We start from the raw sequence: 17,256 nt of genomic DNA, 5'->3' as shown, positions 1-17,256 counted from the left end.
GTTAAATCTCAAAATACAAATTATAAATTAATTATTAAATTATTACATCTATATATTTATGTTTATATAATATATTAATAATATTTAAATTAAATAACAAAAAAAAAAATTCATTATAAAAAAAAGATGAAAAATAATTCTATACTGGGACATATTTTATTTTTTTTTTTATATTAATAAGGTCACACATTTTCAGTTTCTTTTTTTTTTCATTTAATTTAATTATTTATTTAATTTATTGTTTTGTAATAAGTATCATTAATTGTTTTTTTTTTTTTTAAATTACATTTAATTACAAATTTGTTCCTTTTTTTTTTTAATCTTTTCTCATTTTTTTTTTCTTAATATGGAAGCAAGTTATATTTTCTCTAAGTAATTTGATTTATTTAAATATTTTATTTAATATATTTTTAATTAAAAAATATTTTACCTAAAATTAATTCACAACACAGTAAATGTTATTTTTTTTTTTTATTTATTTTATTTATTTATTTTAATAAATATAATTTTTTTTTTTTGAATTTTGTTTGTTTTATATGTAAAAAATTGCAACACTTACATTTATTTTTAAATAAATAAAGAAAATCTAAAATAAAATTCAAAATTATTAAAATATTAAAACATCGAGAAGCAAAAGCATTAAATGTGAACTTTTATACACAAATTGTGTATTTTAAAACTAATTAAGTCTTTTCCAAAAAAAAAAAAAACAAATTCTTTTTCAATTCCAATTTTATAAAATACACATTCATTAATTTTTAATTTAATTTTAAGTAAGTACATACAGGAATATTGTTTACAAAAAAAGTATTTGAATAACAAAATTATGAAGAATTAAATTACAGCAGTTTTTGAATAATTTAAATTTAATAGGCAAAATTAAATAATTTAAATTTTATTACAAGTACATGTAATTTTATTTGGATTATTAGTTTTACAATATGTATTTGAATTATAGTAGCTTTTACATTTATATTTGCATTCTATAAATTAGTTTTGCATTTTTATATTCGATTTTTTTTTTGGTGGATCATATTTGAATTTAATATATTTTTATGTGTTTCAGATATATTAATATTTTTTTAATTTAAGTATAATAATTTCATTAAAATAATAAGAAAATTTATCATTAACAAACTAAAATAACTTTACAAAATGTTAAATATATTCTGCAATATTAGAATATTTTTTTTGCTATGTTGCATATAATTATGAACTGCTCATTGTTTTAGAAATGCTATAGGAGTTTTTTTGTTAAAAATTATTACTAGAATAGGAAAAAAATCTTTAAATGCATCCTATAATTTTTAAGTGCAGTTCCAATTTAATAAAATTACAATTTTAAAGTAAGTACTTACTAATTTAATTACAAAATTTTCATAAGTAATGTGTGTATAATAATAATTCAATAAAAAATTGAGTATTTTTTGCTTTTGCTTTCTTTTTAAATATTTTTCTTCTTTATTTTTTTTTTCTGTAGTATGAAAATATGTTTATGAAAAAATATTTTTGTACCTTTTCTATACAAAATTATATGTGGGGTTGTTTTCGTTTATTCATGCTGCGTTGAAAAATCTTTTTCATTAGAATTTAAATTTCTAAGTCGCAATGTTAAAACAGTCTACAAATTCTCACTTTATAACAACGACCAATTTATATAATTCTGATAGATCCGAACTATTTGTATTATGTGCAGTCAATAATATTTGAACGTACTAAAGTTAGAACTATTCTAGAATTGAATTAACGAAAGCCCCCCTAGTGTGTATTTACATATTTTCAATTTTGAACATACACAAAATATGTAACAAGAAAAAAAAATTTAACTTGAATGTTATAAAAATTATTTTTTTTTTTAATTATTTTAAGGAATACATTGCTTGTTTAAATTTTATTAAAAAGTTTTTAAATAGGACTACAAAATCATAAGATTTTTTATAATTACATTTAATATTCTGTTAATTTGTTTTTTTTGTTTTTTTTTTTAAATAAATTATTTAATAAATGGCAATTTGATTTCAAAGATATTTTTGGTGTTTTACATATCTAATATTTCTTAAAATATTCTAAAATTTTGTTAATTTAATTTTAATATTAAAGAAATTTTATAATGCAATTTCAATTTATAGTATAGAAAGTTAAAGGATATAAAGAGTGGATGTAATTTTTTATTTTGTTAATCACTTCAATATTTGAAGAGAATTATAAATTCTTTAAGAAATTATAAATAAAAATCAATTCGAAAAATAAGGAGATCTTCTTTATTTTAAATTTAATTATAATAATAAAAATAATTTATTAAGTGATTTTAGGGCACCTTTAATGAAAATAAAATGTATATGTATGTATGTATGCATGAATTTAAATAAAATTTTATATCCTTTAACATGATATCGAACATTTATTTTACTTACAAACTATAGAACCAAAAAAAAAAAATTTATGTAATTATTCTTTGTTGTAATATAAATTTAAAGTCTATTCATCAGCTTCAATATTTTATTTTTTTTTTTCTTTCTATTTTCATCACAAGTTTGTATACGCTTATATTTCTAAAAAAAAAAAAAACAGTTTTCTTTTCTTTAATATTCTTTTTAACTATAAATTTTATATTTTAATAATTAAATATTTAAAATGGGTTGCTTGTATTCAATTTATAATTAAATTGTGTAGTCGGCGTCTAATAAATGAAATCAGTGCCCCAATTACAACCAACCAAACTTTTACTTTTCTTTCTACTTTTTGACATTTTAAAAAAGTGCTTGTTTTATTAGCACAATTCATTAGTATTTTGACTCTTGGTACAACAGAAATTCTGCAAATTTTTTGATAAATTTGATTTTGATTAAAAAAATGTTTGGAGTTGTTGGTGCAATAGGGCCAAGGCTTTTCTATTTTAATCAGTACTTTGCAACATCAGAATTCTTTTTTCTTTAGCATTAAATAATTTAAATTTCTAAAATTTTATTTATATTTATGTAAAAATGATTGTGAGAAAATATTAATTTTTATGTTTTTTTTTTTTTCATATTTGTTTGAAAGCTCATCTTTTTTTAAAAAAAAAATTTTAATATAAATTAATTTTTTTTAGAAAATTTTTACATCTTTTTTTTTTTATTATTAATATCAGGAATTTTACGGAAATATTTAGTAGTAATTTATAAAAATTTGAAACTTTTCAAAGAGCAATGCAAAAAAATGCGAAATTTTTACAATATAACAAAAAAAAAATTAATTTAAAATGAAAATTTGGTAATTTATTTTCGAAAAAAAAAAAATTTAAGGAATAAAAAATTCAATGATCAATCTAAATAACAAATATTAAAAAATATTTAATATTAAATATACATATATGTACGTGTTTTATGTGTACATAATAAATGGAATAGCAAGATTTTACACCAAGAGAAAATTAAAAAATATTTTTGCATTCAATTTTTGTATACTTTTAGTTTAGTTTTATTAAATGTTCTTACATTTAAATATTTTTTAATTTATTTAATTTTATTTTAATCTTCAGCACCATACTTAAATATTTGAATTAAAAATTAATTTCTATATTTATATTTTTAATTTTTTTTTTTTTGTTTTTTAAATTTGTAAATAACGACTCATTGTATTTTTATTTTTTTTTGTTTTATATATTAATAAAATTTACTTTTATAGCAGTGCGATAATGACTTTAAATTTCAGGGGATATTATTATGTATATACACTTAAACAAATAATAATAAAATTAAATAAATTAAATAAATATGCTAATAAGCTATTTTAATTGAATCTTAACTTTTTTCCAAAAAAATTATATGCTGATCACATTTATTAATTATTTTATGATTTTATTTAAGAGATGAGATTAAATTACAATAATTTTGAATACGAATTGGTATTTTTCAACCAAAAAAAAACAAATGATAATAGCGAACCAAAAAAAAAAAAAATCATAAAAAACTCGTTGCTGTAATGACTAGAAAATAAAAAAAAAAAAAAAAAAACAAAACTCGATTGAAATTTGAAAACATTATTTATATTTATTAAAATAAAAATTAAAAATAATAGTCTGGCACTTAAATACTTTATATTTCATACATATTTCCATTTTTTTTTTTGAAATTAAAGCAAATAAAAAATAAGAAAACTAAATGAAAAACAACTAAAATCACAGAATTTTATAATAAGTAATTTAATTCAATTTTAAATTTTATAAAATTAAAAATTTTTTTAATTTATTTTATTTTATTAATAAATATTTTTTTTTTTCTAATGATGAATAACAAACTGGGAAATGCATTTCATTATTTGGTTTTTTTATCGTTTCAGTTTTTTTTTTTTTACAAAACATTAAAATAGCCTTTTATATTTAGTGTAATTTTTATAATTATTTGAAAAAAAATTAAGATTCATTGTTCGAATTAAATTAAATTTAAAAAAAAAAAAAAGGGAAAATAACACATTAGAAGAAAAGTTTGGTTTTTTTTTTTTCATATAATTTACATTTGGAATGTCATGGATAACGTTCTTAATTTGTGGATACAAAAAATCAAATATTATTAATTCTATTTCAATTTTATTTTTCTTTCATTTTTTATTAAATAACAATTTTTTGTTTAGGATTCAAAATGCTCGAAATCAATTGAATTTAACTATTATTTTCGAAAAATTTAAAAAATTTGATATGGAAACAAGATTGACATATGATTGAACTATATAAATATTTTTACTAAAAATTTTAATAATATCTCAGAATTATACAAATAAATTTAATTTTAAATACAATTTTTTTATAAAATTTTACACAACATATTCAAGACGTATCACTTGAAGGTAGATAACATATTATTCAACGGTGTCAAAGTCTTTGTATTCTAAAGTAATTTCAAAATTGATTTTAATCTAAAAAGTACAAAACTTTTGAACAATTCTGTTGAGAACTTTTAACTGATAGTTGCTTATTTTTAGCAAAATGCTTAATTTTTGATATAAAGAACAAGTTGTCTGATAATGAGAATATATGAACACATATTCTATAACTAAGTATTAAAAACTGTTCAATACATGCTGAGATTTTTTCAACGGTAAAAACAGATAATATCGATTATTTAACACATTTTAAAAGCTAAAATAAATTAATTTATTCATTCATTATGAAATAATTTAAAATATAAGTATTGAAATAAATATTATTAAATAGTAAAATCTGAATATAAATATGTAAAAGTTAATTATTTTATTTGTAAATAATTTAAAAAAAAAAAATTTGAAATTTTAATTTCGTTGAATAATTTTTTTTTTTATCAAATTTTTATTAAATGCCTTTATTGCTTTAAAAATATAATCCAAACTTTTTTCTAATATTTTACTAATTATTGATATTTTAATTTTATCCTTTTTTCTTTTTGATTTTCAATAAATTTAATTTTAAAATAAAAATTAATTTTTTTCTGATACGAGAGAGAGTTTAACGTTTAAACATAATAAAAAAGCGATTTAATTAAAAAAAATAATAATAATGATAATAAAAAAAAAAATAATTAACTTATTTAAAAATAAGGATAAAAAAAAAAAGTTTTCTTAACACCTACTTTTGCAATGCATGTAATAATCATTTTGTTTTGTTTGGTTTTATGTTTATAATAATACATGTAATATTATAATTTTAAAGTTATTATAAATATTAATCAAATATTTTGCTCATAATTAATATTTTATTTTTGTTTTTTTTTTTTATCGTAATATTTTTACATCTAGTAATCTTAAATTATAATCACACATTTTACAAAAATTTCAATAATTTTTTTTTTTTTTAATTTTTTTTTTAAATATTATTTTTGTTACAAAACTTCAAATATTAATTTTTTTTTTTTGCTTTTATAAATCTTAAATACTATAAGAAATTCAAGTTTGCTAAAAATATATCTTTTCTTTTAATATTAAAATTTAATAATTTTTCTTTTAATTTTTTTACGTTATTGCTAAGAATTAATAATTCTTTTGTATTTTTTTTTTTTTTATGATAAGAGCGATGCACATAATTTCTCATAAATTTATAATTGAATAAAATACATTTACATTTATTATTTAAGAACGACATATTCAATTTTAAATTGTTTTATAAAATTTTTAACAATATCTATTTTTATGTATGTTTAATATTCTTTTTACATTCGAAAATACATTACAAAAAAAAAAATGTAGTTTTTTTTTTTTTTGTTTCAAGTAAACTTAAAAAATATTGTATTTTAATTTTATTACAAATTTTGTAGGTGCGTGCGGGTTATTTGATTTTCTTCTTAGATAGTATTTTTTTTTTTTATTAGAATAAAAGAAATCCAATATTTGATACCAAAAATGATTTACATTACATATTAGAAATCATTTAGCAAACTTTTTATTTAATTTGAAGAAAAAGCAATTTTAAAAAAAAATGATTATTAAAAATTAAATAAGAAAAAAAATTATAAGGACGGTAATTGGAATATTGTTTTCCTTATCGTTTTTCATTTTTGCTTTTTTTTTTCTATTTTACAAATAATTTATAGTTTTATTGTGAAAATTTATTTTAAATTACTCATTTTTATATTATTTATTAAAAACATTAATAAAAATTAAATCGAGCTTGTAAAAAATGAATATTTTTTTTTTGCTATTTAAAAGATATTACTGTGTTTTTCTTAAAATAAAAATAAAATATCAGTAAAATTTAAAAGAACACATTAAAATTCAATTAAAAAAAATTTTTTTTTTAATGTTATTATAAAAAAGTAAGTGAGAAAACAATTTAAGAATGTCGTACATATTTATTTTTTAGCCCATCTTTTTATGCTTCCATAATATTTTCATATAATAATTTTAATGATATTTAAAAAATTCAATATTGAGGGTTATAAAAATCAATAAATATTTAAAAAAAATTTTTTAACATCTTTGATATATTTTATATCTAGTCTATGTCTTAATAGTAATAGTTCAAATGTTTGTTACAAAATTGCTACAAATTCGTAATACATACAAGGACTTAATGTTTTTCATTTTTTATTAATTCCTTAGGAAACATAAAGTTATCGGCCCGTTAATTAGGCGAGAATTCAATTTTTATATTTAATTTTGTTAAAACAACTGTTACTTATATTATATAGTTTAACACAATTTTAGACGAAACATTTTTTTTTTTAAATTCAAACAATTGTTGTTTTTTTTTTTAATTTAAGTTAGATGGGAGATGTTTTCATATGTACTTAATATAAATTTTTTATTATTTTGAAAATTGCTTTTATTATTTCAAAATTGAATATTATTTTTTATCAATAAAATCGTTTTGTTACATAAGTTATTAAAATTACATTTTTTAAGTACAAAAAATTTGTGGTTGTTTTTTTTTTTTTTTATTATTTTATCTGAATTTTTAGCAATAATAATAAAATGTGAGTTAATACAATTAAAAATATTAAATTTTTCAAATAATCTTGAATATTATTGTTCATAAAAATTTTGATTTTTTTTGTTTTTCTTAACAAGAAAACAAAATGTAAGAGGTATGGATCTCAAATTTATTAAAAGATAATTTATATTAATCATAAAAAAAAAAGAAAATTAATTACAATCTTAATTTGTGCATTTATCTTTAATAATTTTTTAATTAAAAAATAATATACATAATTAATATTCTATAAAATCACAATACAACTATAAATAGATTGGCCGTTTCATAAAACTTTAATGATTTTTTTTGTATTAATTATTTAAATGGTAAATCTAATAATTCTATTAAGGTACTATCTATATATATATATACATACATTATATATTATTTTTATAAAATTAAAAAAAAAACTTCAATAATTCATTGAAAAACAAATCAATAATCTGGAAAAAAAAAACGAAACAGTTGTTGCTTTTCTTTTTCATTTTTTTTCTTTTAATATTTTATATAATTAATAGGATAGAACAAAACTTAAATAATACATAATATATAAAATAAAATATTTTTAAAAAAAAATTTAATGTATATTGAGAGAACAAAATTAAAAATAAAAAAATTAATTTTATAAATAAGCAAATTTGTATTTTTTTTTTTATATATATTCTTAACTCTTTTGTTGTATTTCAAATTTCGTTTAAACTTATTTACTATTATAACTTTTTTCCCTATGTTTTTCTTTTAATGTAAATGAGTAAAGCGAGAATAAAGTAAGTCTAATATAAATTTTTTTTTTATTTATTTTATATAGTTTTGTGATAGCTTTTCTCTTATATAATGATTAATAAGTAATTTATTAATTTCCCATCTTTTTTTAATTATTTATTTATTAACAAATTGTCGTCTTTTAAAGATTTCTTTAATGTTTTTCGCAAAAAAAAAAAAAATATATATATATATTTAAGTATTAATAATATGTAATTATTGTAATAGTGGAAAAAATTCAGAAAATTATCTTGTGCTTAAATCTTTTTTTTAAATTTATATAATTAATATTTTGACGAAAAAAAATTTTATAGACTTAAAATTTCAACATTCCGTGTGAGTCCTTAATATTTTTTAAATACTGATTTTTCCTTTTTTTTCTTTCTACAATTTATAATATTAATATAAATTTTTGTTAGAACAATCACGTAATTTAAGCGATTTTTTTCTTTTCTTAAATAACAGGAGTTGATTTTGTTTGGTTTTCTTTTGTTTTTTTTTTTTTAATAATAATAAATAATATATAAATAGGAATAATTAATTTAAGCATGCAAAATAATTTTCCTCGTTTAAAAAATATAAATATATATTTTTTTATATATATATATATACAAACATGTGTAAGATATCATTTCCAAAAATGTAATATTTTAGTATTTAATCTCAATAATCAATAATGAATGGTGTATTTAAAATAAAAAATAAAAATAAAAACATGATAATAAATTGTATTTAATTTTAAAAAATCAGTCTAATCCTTTTAGAATTAGATAAAATTTAAAGGACATGTTATACATAACTCTTTTAAATTTTCTTTTTTTTTTTTTTGTTTGTTTATGTGAACTTTTTATACTTATTACATTATACCGATATTGATATTAAATATTATTAAAAATTACAAAATAAGGTATTGTTATATTAGATATATGTATTTTGATTATTTTTTTTTTTTTGCATAAATATTTATATGTTAACTAATATTTAAATCTATAATTAAAAATTCAGTTTTGGCTTCTTAATAATTAGTGATTCCCTTTTTTTTTTTATCTTTCATTCTCTTTCAAAACCATGATAACTTAAAATTAATTTTGTTTTATGATTTTTTAAAGTTATGATTGAAAGTATACTTATATATACAAATACATATTTATTTTTTTAAAAAAAAAAAAGGAAAAAAAAAAATTAATACATTATAAATCAAACAACAAAATTTGAGAATTAGAAAACAACTTAAAAACTAATATTTTACGTTTTTATTTTTTTCAGTTTTTCTTATATTTAATATTTATATACTGCCTTTATAATTTTATTAACAATGAATTTTGCATTTTTGTTTTAGAAACAATGATAACATTGAGAGTGCTTTTTTTATTTCAATATTTTCCATATAATTAAGTATACACGTACATTATATAATATATAGTTTGAATTGTAATAGTAAATATTAATTAATTAATTTAAAAAAAAAAAAAAACATTTTAAAATTTTAATAGTGATATTGCCTATTATTTCCATTATTATCTCAAATATTTACATAATTAATTTTTTTTTTGTTATATTTTTATGTAAAACATACCGTTACAATATTGTGCATTAAAAATTAAGTAATAAAATATTAATTAATTAATTAGCTTTTTTTGTTTTTGTATTGCAATTGCAGTTTATATAGCATGTATATAATATAATATATAAAATATATATTACTAAATATACATGCATATATATCCTATATATTATGTACAAGAAAAATAAAAAAAAAATAAATATTTTTTTTAAATAGAAATTTTCAATAAAAAAAAAAGATTAAAAAGAAATACATTTCTTATTCAATTAATACAAAAATTTACTATTAGAATTATTGCAAAAATTTTCGTATATATTAATTAAATAATTCATGAAATAGAAAAACAAATAGGTCAATATTATTATTAAAATTTTTTTTTTTCAGACTTAAAGAATTTTTTTTATTTTAACAGTGAAAAAATTAAACTTGACCGTTTTTATATGGATTATATTATGTTTTCATTTAATTTTTATTTAGTATTTTAAAAGTATTTGTACATTCTGGCAAAATTTTGATTATTTGCACTATTATTGTTAATTAAATTTGGATTGTGAATGTTCATATTATGATTAGATAAATTATTATTATTATTGGCACCGTAGGACAAACCGTTTATATTGTTATTGTTATTATTATTAGTATTCCAGAAATTGTTTCCATAATTATTATTGCAGTTTCCGTTTGTATTGCTATTATTATTATTATTGTTGTTATTCAAATTCATATTATTATTCAAAGAATTCAATAATGAATAAAATGAGTTATTGTTATTATTATTGTTATTATTGTGTGCATTTGTGTTATTGATTCCAGTTGGACTTTTATTATAGTTTAATTTAGCCTGTTGCTGCTGCTGTTGATGTTGTTGATGTTGTTGTTGTTGTTGATGTGATTGCTGTTGTTGAAAAGGTATACCGGAATTTTTACCAAAGTTATTTTGTACATTCATATTCATATTATTATTATTGCAATTTGGTGCCATTGCAGCAACTGGATATTTAATACCATTATTACCGGAAAATAGTGAATGGGTTGAACCATTTGAGCTATAACCGGATGAGGAACAACATGATGGTGATGTAGCTTGAGATGATAATTGTGGTGATGATGCTGCAGCAGCGGCAACTGCAGCAACACTATGTGAAAATATTAATGGTATTTGATTATTTGAAATATTATTATTATTATTGATATTATTATTGCATTTGATTGGAAAATTTTGCATTCCATTATTTAAAGAATTATTATAGTCGATTAAAATTTTCTTTAAATTATAAGAAAAATCACATTCATTTAATTCTTCTTTGGTCAATTGAACTCTTTTTACTGGCTTCGAGTTATTTTTATTGTATATATTATAATTATTATTATTATTTGGTTTGCCTTGTTTGGAACCAACAGTGCCTGAATTACTGTTATTAATGGAAGTTATTGTTGATGTAGAATTTGTTACATTAGTATTTGATCGGGAAACTCCTCCTGAATTTTTTGACGAATTTGTGTATAAAGCTGATGAGTTTGTTGTCAATGTTACATTCAAAGAAGTTTGAGCCATAAAATTTGCAGTATTTATCATAACAGGAAACTGAAAATCACAGTGATCGCAATGATATAATGTGTATTCTTGAATGTGACCATTAGCTCCCAAACGATGATATTGCGAGCGATTAGCCAAAAACATTGGTATATTATTGTTTTCGGGTAAATATGTATATTTTAAATTCCAAAGTTTTGTATTTGTTTCGATATTTTTACCTAAATCTAATATATCACGGCCATTGTACATTATTTTTAAGTCTTGTAGTTTTTTAATAACAATAATATTTTTATTATTATTATTGTTTATGTTTACAATTAATGCATTATTATTATTATTACTATTATTTAGATTTATATTATTAATATTAGCAAAATTTTGATTTGAGTTTTTAGTAACATTTACTTGAGACGTTGATTTTAAGTCCAACGTGAATGCTTGTTGTTGTGAAGGCTCCTGTTGCAATTGGTGGTGATTGTTGTGGTTTAAATGACATTGTTGCATCTGCGTTATGATGCATTATGTATAAAAATAAACATCAAAAATAAATTGAGTAAGAAGAAAAATTATTAAGTGCTTCTAAAAACTAAACTGAAAAATGTTTATAAACTATTTTAATTTCAGTAAAACTTTTTAAGGTATTTCTTGAATTACCGAATTAATTGGTCTCAGAGTAGTCTGAATTGGGTTCTAGAATCATTGAAGAAATTAATTCTAGCTTATATATTGAACTTATAACGCTAGCCGCAAAAAATTCCAAATCACAAATAATTAACGTAAAAATGCTTAGAATGAACAAAAACATTAAATACGATAACTACGTGATAACAACAAAATTTTCTGTTATTTTGCCTTTGAATTATCAAAGTGTCCAGCTGGGACATAAATTGGCATTCTCAGACCTTCCCGGAGCAATTTCTTGAGTAATAAATACTCGTTTGGATACTCCAAATATAAGCTTAAAACCAACTAATGTCGTATTAATTCAAGCTTTTAGCCTTTTCTTATAGTATATTTTTTTTATTAATCATCATGAAAGTTTTTATAATTTTGATAAATAAATTGGCATGTAATCTGTTTTTTATTTTTAAATTTATTTTAAACTTTAAGAAATTACCTTGATTTCGTCAGAGTCAAGTGAACTGACACCACTCGATTCACTTCCAATTGGCGATGCTAAAATTTTAACATTTTCCCAACAGTCTAGACCAATTGGGGAAATCGGTGATAGGCCACCAACGCCTGTTAATGGGACGGCTATATTTAGTGCCATAATCGAAATTAACTAGAAATCTATTTTGAAAGATTTCTATTTATATATATCCTTTTTAAGATTATTTGGTCTATTATTTCCAAATGAATCTGAGAAAAGGTTCTGTAAATAAAAATAAAAACAAAAAATTATCAGAAGATATTGTGCAAATTTATATAGGTAAATTTGTATATAAAAGAAAAAATCAAAGCCAGATGCATTTTTCATCATATACACAAACACAAACCGAAAATCGACACAAACAATATAACGTTAAAAAGATAGTGTTTTCTTTTTTTGTTTAAACACCTTTTGGTACAAGAATTTTGAAATTCCCTCTATAATTTGTTTTTTTTTTTTTCATTGTAAACATTTTAAGCATACCGAAAATGAGTTTTAGGTAAGTAGGTATAAAAAAAATTGTTTTGTACAAGATATCGCGCCAAGATTGTTTCAATTGGTAAAAACAGCTTTGTATTAGAGGCAACAATGTATGTACAGAAACGTATGAATCTACATCTAGTTATGAAAAAGAAGTTATTTTTTTGAAATATCTACTAAGATTTATGGCTTTTTATGTACGTAGTTCTAGGGGATAGATTTAAATATTTTATAAAATTCACTCTAATCAATTTTTCGACAATTTACGGTTTTCTTTTTTAAAACTAAAATTTCTAGAAAAGAACTAGCTAAAATACGGATATGATTTTTTCAAAAAAAAAAAAAAAAAAAAATGATCCAGGCAGACTTTAAAGCGCCTCAAATAAAATTAATTTATTATATTATAAAAATAAGAAAAATTTAAAACAGCTATTTATATATTGCTCAAATATTTAGGATGATCCATATCATACAAATAAAGTATTTGTAGAAATAGGAACCTAAAAAAATACGATATAAAATTTTATCAAGTTAGTTAGTCCATTTTCACTATTTACCTCGTACCCACCTAAAAGTGTACACAAGTCATTTTAAATACTAAATTATTTTATTTCACGCGACTAAACCATGAGTTTAATATTCATATTGGAAAAAAAAAAAATAAGAAAAATTAAATCAAAAAATACAAATTGTATTAAGTATTGTACGAGTATATATGTATATACGGTATATAAGGTAGCCATATATATTAATAAGTAGACAAATATATATATATACTAAAGTAAATATGTTCCTACATATATGTATATTTAGTGTAAATATATCTAATTTTTCACTTATATTTTTGATATAAAAAATTTTTTTTTAAAGAAATAAAAAATATCTAAATATGAACATATGTAATTTAGATATATATATATATATATATATATTATATATATATATATATATATATATATATATATATATATATATATATATATATATATGTATATACAATATTTGTGTATTTTATATTATTTTTATATATATATATATATATATATTATATATGTACATATATGCATATTTATCGATATATACATATGTACAAATTGTAATACTTATATTTTTAGTCGTATTTTTTAGATTTTGCAAAGTCAATCAGCATTTTTTTTTACATACATACATATATATTTTAAGCGAAAAATAAGTAGATATGTATACAAATTGTGTATATATAATTATTATATGTAAATATTTGTATGTATTTTTCATAAATTATGTATTTTTAAAGAAAAAGATTTTGCAATATCGCAATATATACGAAAATACCTACAATATGGAAAAATATTTTTCAAGTCTTGCTAAAAAAAAAAAAAAAACTTACCTTTTAGATTTAATTCTCGTTTTTCTTTCTATTTTTTTTTTCAATTCACAAAATACAAAAAAAAAACAATAAAAATAAATCAAAATTAATTTTAAAAAATATTAGCGGTATAATATGATGATGATGGTTGTGTATGGACAAATCACAGCAACTGCAAAATGGCCATTTAGAGATCGCTACGCTACTCTATATATTATAAGTGTTATTCATGTATGGGTTCTCTTTACGTTTATATATATATATATATACATATAAGTATATATATCTATATTTTTATGTACATATACAATATTTAAAACGATTGAAAGTCAAAAATATTTTTTTTTTCCTTCTTCTTACAACTAAGCAAAAAATTTCTCGTTTCGTACGCAAAGTATTTTTTCTGTTTTTTGGATTTCTTTTTTCTTTTCTGATTTCCAAATCTTAAAAAAAAAAAAACAAGAAAAATAATAAAATAAAAAAAATGAAATAAAATATTAAAAAAAAAAATTTTTTTTAATGATGACGTGAAAATTTTAACAAAAAAAAAAAGCTAGGCTAGAATAAAAATTTTACAATATGGGAAATTAAAAAAATATTCGAGAAAATTTTATGTTCTTGTGTTCTTGCAGGCTGAGGTTCCTAATTTACTTTTTTTTTTTTTGTAAATATTGAAATTTCCGTGTAAATTAGATCACTTTAAAAATGGGGCACGCAACACCCATACGAACTACTGTACTTTTTGATTAAAAATTTTTGCCTTTTTTCTTTTCTTTTTTTTCGATTTATTCTTTTTATGGTATTATAATTTTTACCTTGGTTTTTTTTCACAAAATTAAAATTTTTAATATTTAAAACTATTTAAAATTCAATTATTTGGTAGAAATAGAATATAAATTTTAAATTATTTTTTCTCCTTCTTAATAAAATTAAAAAAATTTCTTAAGGACGAACTAGAATATTTTTTTTTTCAACTTACAAAAATATACAAAAAAAAAACTTTGAAAATATTTTATTTTTTTACCTTTTTTGGTAGAAAAAAAAATAAATAAATAATTTTAGAAAATGTTTTTTTTTCTTTTATTTTAATATTATTTTTTCTATTAATATTATTATTTTCTTTCCTTAAACTTTTTTTTTTCTTTTTGGACCAAAAAAAGACGACGCAATATGGAAACTAACACACTGTTGTATATTGATGAAAAAATTTTTCAGTTTTCAATTTGTCTCAACTACTCTAGTACTCTCTACACTCTACCGACAGCAGCGACACCGACCGACCGACAAAAATATCTTTTTTCTTCCTTCCACTTTCATTCAATTCAATTACAAATTTGATTTTGACTGTTTTATTTTGTTTTCTATTTCTTTTTTTTTGTTTATTATGTTTATATACATATATAAATTGTCAAGCAGAAGAGTATAACAGGAGAATTTTACTCTAAAAGATTTTAAACGTAGTAAAAATTCTGTTGTATATGTTTGTACAATTGTGAACTTGATATACATTTTGTTTCGACGACGGACATATTATTATTAGCGAAAGTTTCAAAGATTGTGTTTTTTTTTTTACAACTATTAAAAGAATGAGAAAGAAATAAATATTTATGAAAACAGGAAAAAAAAATGTAGAAGAGAAAAAGAGATGACTGTTTTGTGATTTATATGAAAACAGATAAATAAATAATGTTTATTGAATGAGTGTAAAAGAAATAACTATATATTAATTGTATTTTTTTGTAAATTCAGTGTTTGAAAGTTTGTATATGAAAGTTGAAGAAGCGCGAAAATTTTTGCAAATAGATAGAGTGTTGACAGAATGATATAAAATGAAAAATGGTTAAACTAGATTTTTTTTTTGCAGAATGCTGTTTTGGCTGCTTATATAAAGAATTCATTATTTTTTTAGTTTTTTTTTTGCGTACTAAAAGCTAACCTAACCTGGATTAGCTTTGCTTTTCCTAAGGGTCTGTAATGAGGGTTCCTGGGTGTCTGGAATACATTAAAAAGATTGGAACTTCTATTCTCTAGCCATTTTTGTCAATTAATGAATTTTCACTTTTTTTTATATAAAGACCGCCAAAGATAAGTAAAAATTATCGTGATGTCATTGTGTAAAAGCAATTATGTATTAAAATTTTATATTTGAAAATCTGACGCATGCACATTGATTGAAAATCTCACGGCCTGTAAAAGGAAAATTGTCAAACTAAGTTTTTATTTTACATTTATTCAGATTTAAACTTAATAAACGGTCTTATGCACAGTTTTAATTACTATTATTATTGATAATCACATACAATAATCTTAATATTCAAGTAATTTTTTTTTTGTTTGAATTGATATTAGTACAAATTGTGCATATTTCAATTTATGTATAAGATCATTGTTAAATTTAAATGTAATCGAAAGCTATCAGCTACTTAATAGCTAGTTTTAGCTGAATATTAATGCATCAATAAATTAAATAATTACGAATGCAAATTTAATGCAAGTTAATAAAGCTACATAACAAAGTTTTAAACTTAGAAATTATATCTTAATTTAAATTGTAAGTTTTTTATGATTTATTATAATGGGGGGCTTGCATGCTTAAAAATAAATAATTATTAAATTATTATATTAAAATTTAGCTGTGTGATCTTAAGTTATGAATTTAGTTTAATATCTTAATACTTTTGTTAAAAATGGTAACACTGATATAAAAAGAAAAAATTGAAATTATATTGTAAATATATTTTATTCACTCTAATTTCAGAGTTTGTGAAGGAAAACAATAATACATATTTACACTTACATACAGAATGGTATATACTATATAGTATTTGAAAGGGATAAGAAAAGAAGCAAAATATGTGGAATAAAACTAAGTTTTGAAATGAAAATATAGATGTCGCATAATACAATACATTCACAATATGGTGTAGTTTTATTTACATTTTTAAATATTCAGAATTTTATTCACTGACTAAAATTGAAAAAATGTAAAAAT

General features: G+C 19.2%; 1 protein-coding gene across 3 annotated transcripts; it reads right to left on the bottom strand.

The window, feature by feature from the left end:
- Nucleotides 1-9,844: 9,844 nt before the first annotated feature.
- Nucleotides 9,845-15,579, bottom strand: LOC129615885 (probable serine/threonine-protein kinase clkA). Of its 3 annotated transcripts, none has more exons than XM_055531297.1 (4): nucleotides 15,289-15,579; nucleotides 14,286-14,707; nucleotides 12,401-12,658; nucleotides 9,845-11,787 (listed from the first exon to the last, which is right to left on the bottom strand). In XM_055531297.1, exons 3-4 carry the CDS (start codon nucleotides 12,554-12,556, stop codon nucleotides 10,228-10,230), a joined length of 1,716 nt encoding a protein of 571 aa, XP_055387272.1. In that variant the 5' UTR covers nucleotides 12,557-12,658; nucleotides 14,286-14,707; nucleotides 15,289-15,579; the 3' UTR covers nucleotides 9,845-10,227. The 3 variants fall into 3 exon arrangements, with proteins under 3 accessions (XP_055387272.1, XP_055387280.1, XP_055387287.1); XM_055531305.1 differs by having other exon boundaries at nucleotides 14,286-14,313; XM_055531312.1 differs by lacking the exon at nucleotides 14,286-14,707.
- Between the last annotated feature and the right edge of the window lie 1,677 nt (nucleotides 15,580-17,256).

The sequence above is a fragment of the Condylostylus longicornis genome, unplaced genomic scaffold (genome assembly GCF_029603195.1).
Source record: "Condylostylus longicornis isolate FDR11 unplaced genomic scaffold, ASM2960319v2 ptg000005l, whole genome shotgun sequence".
Taxonomy (NCBI): domain Eukaryota; kingdom Metazoa; phylum Arthropoda; class Insecta; order Diptera; family Dolichopodidae; genus Condylostylus; species Condylostylus longicornis.
This window is presented reverse-complemented; position numbering and strand designations above follow the sequence as displayed.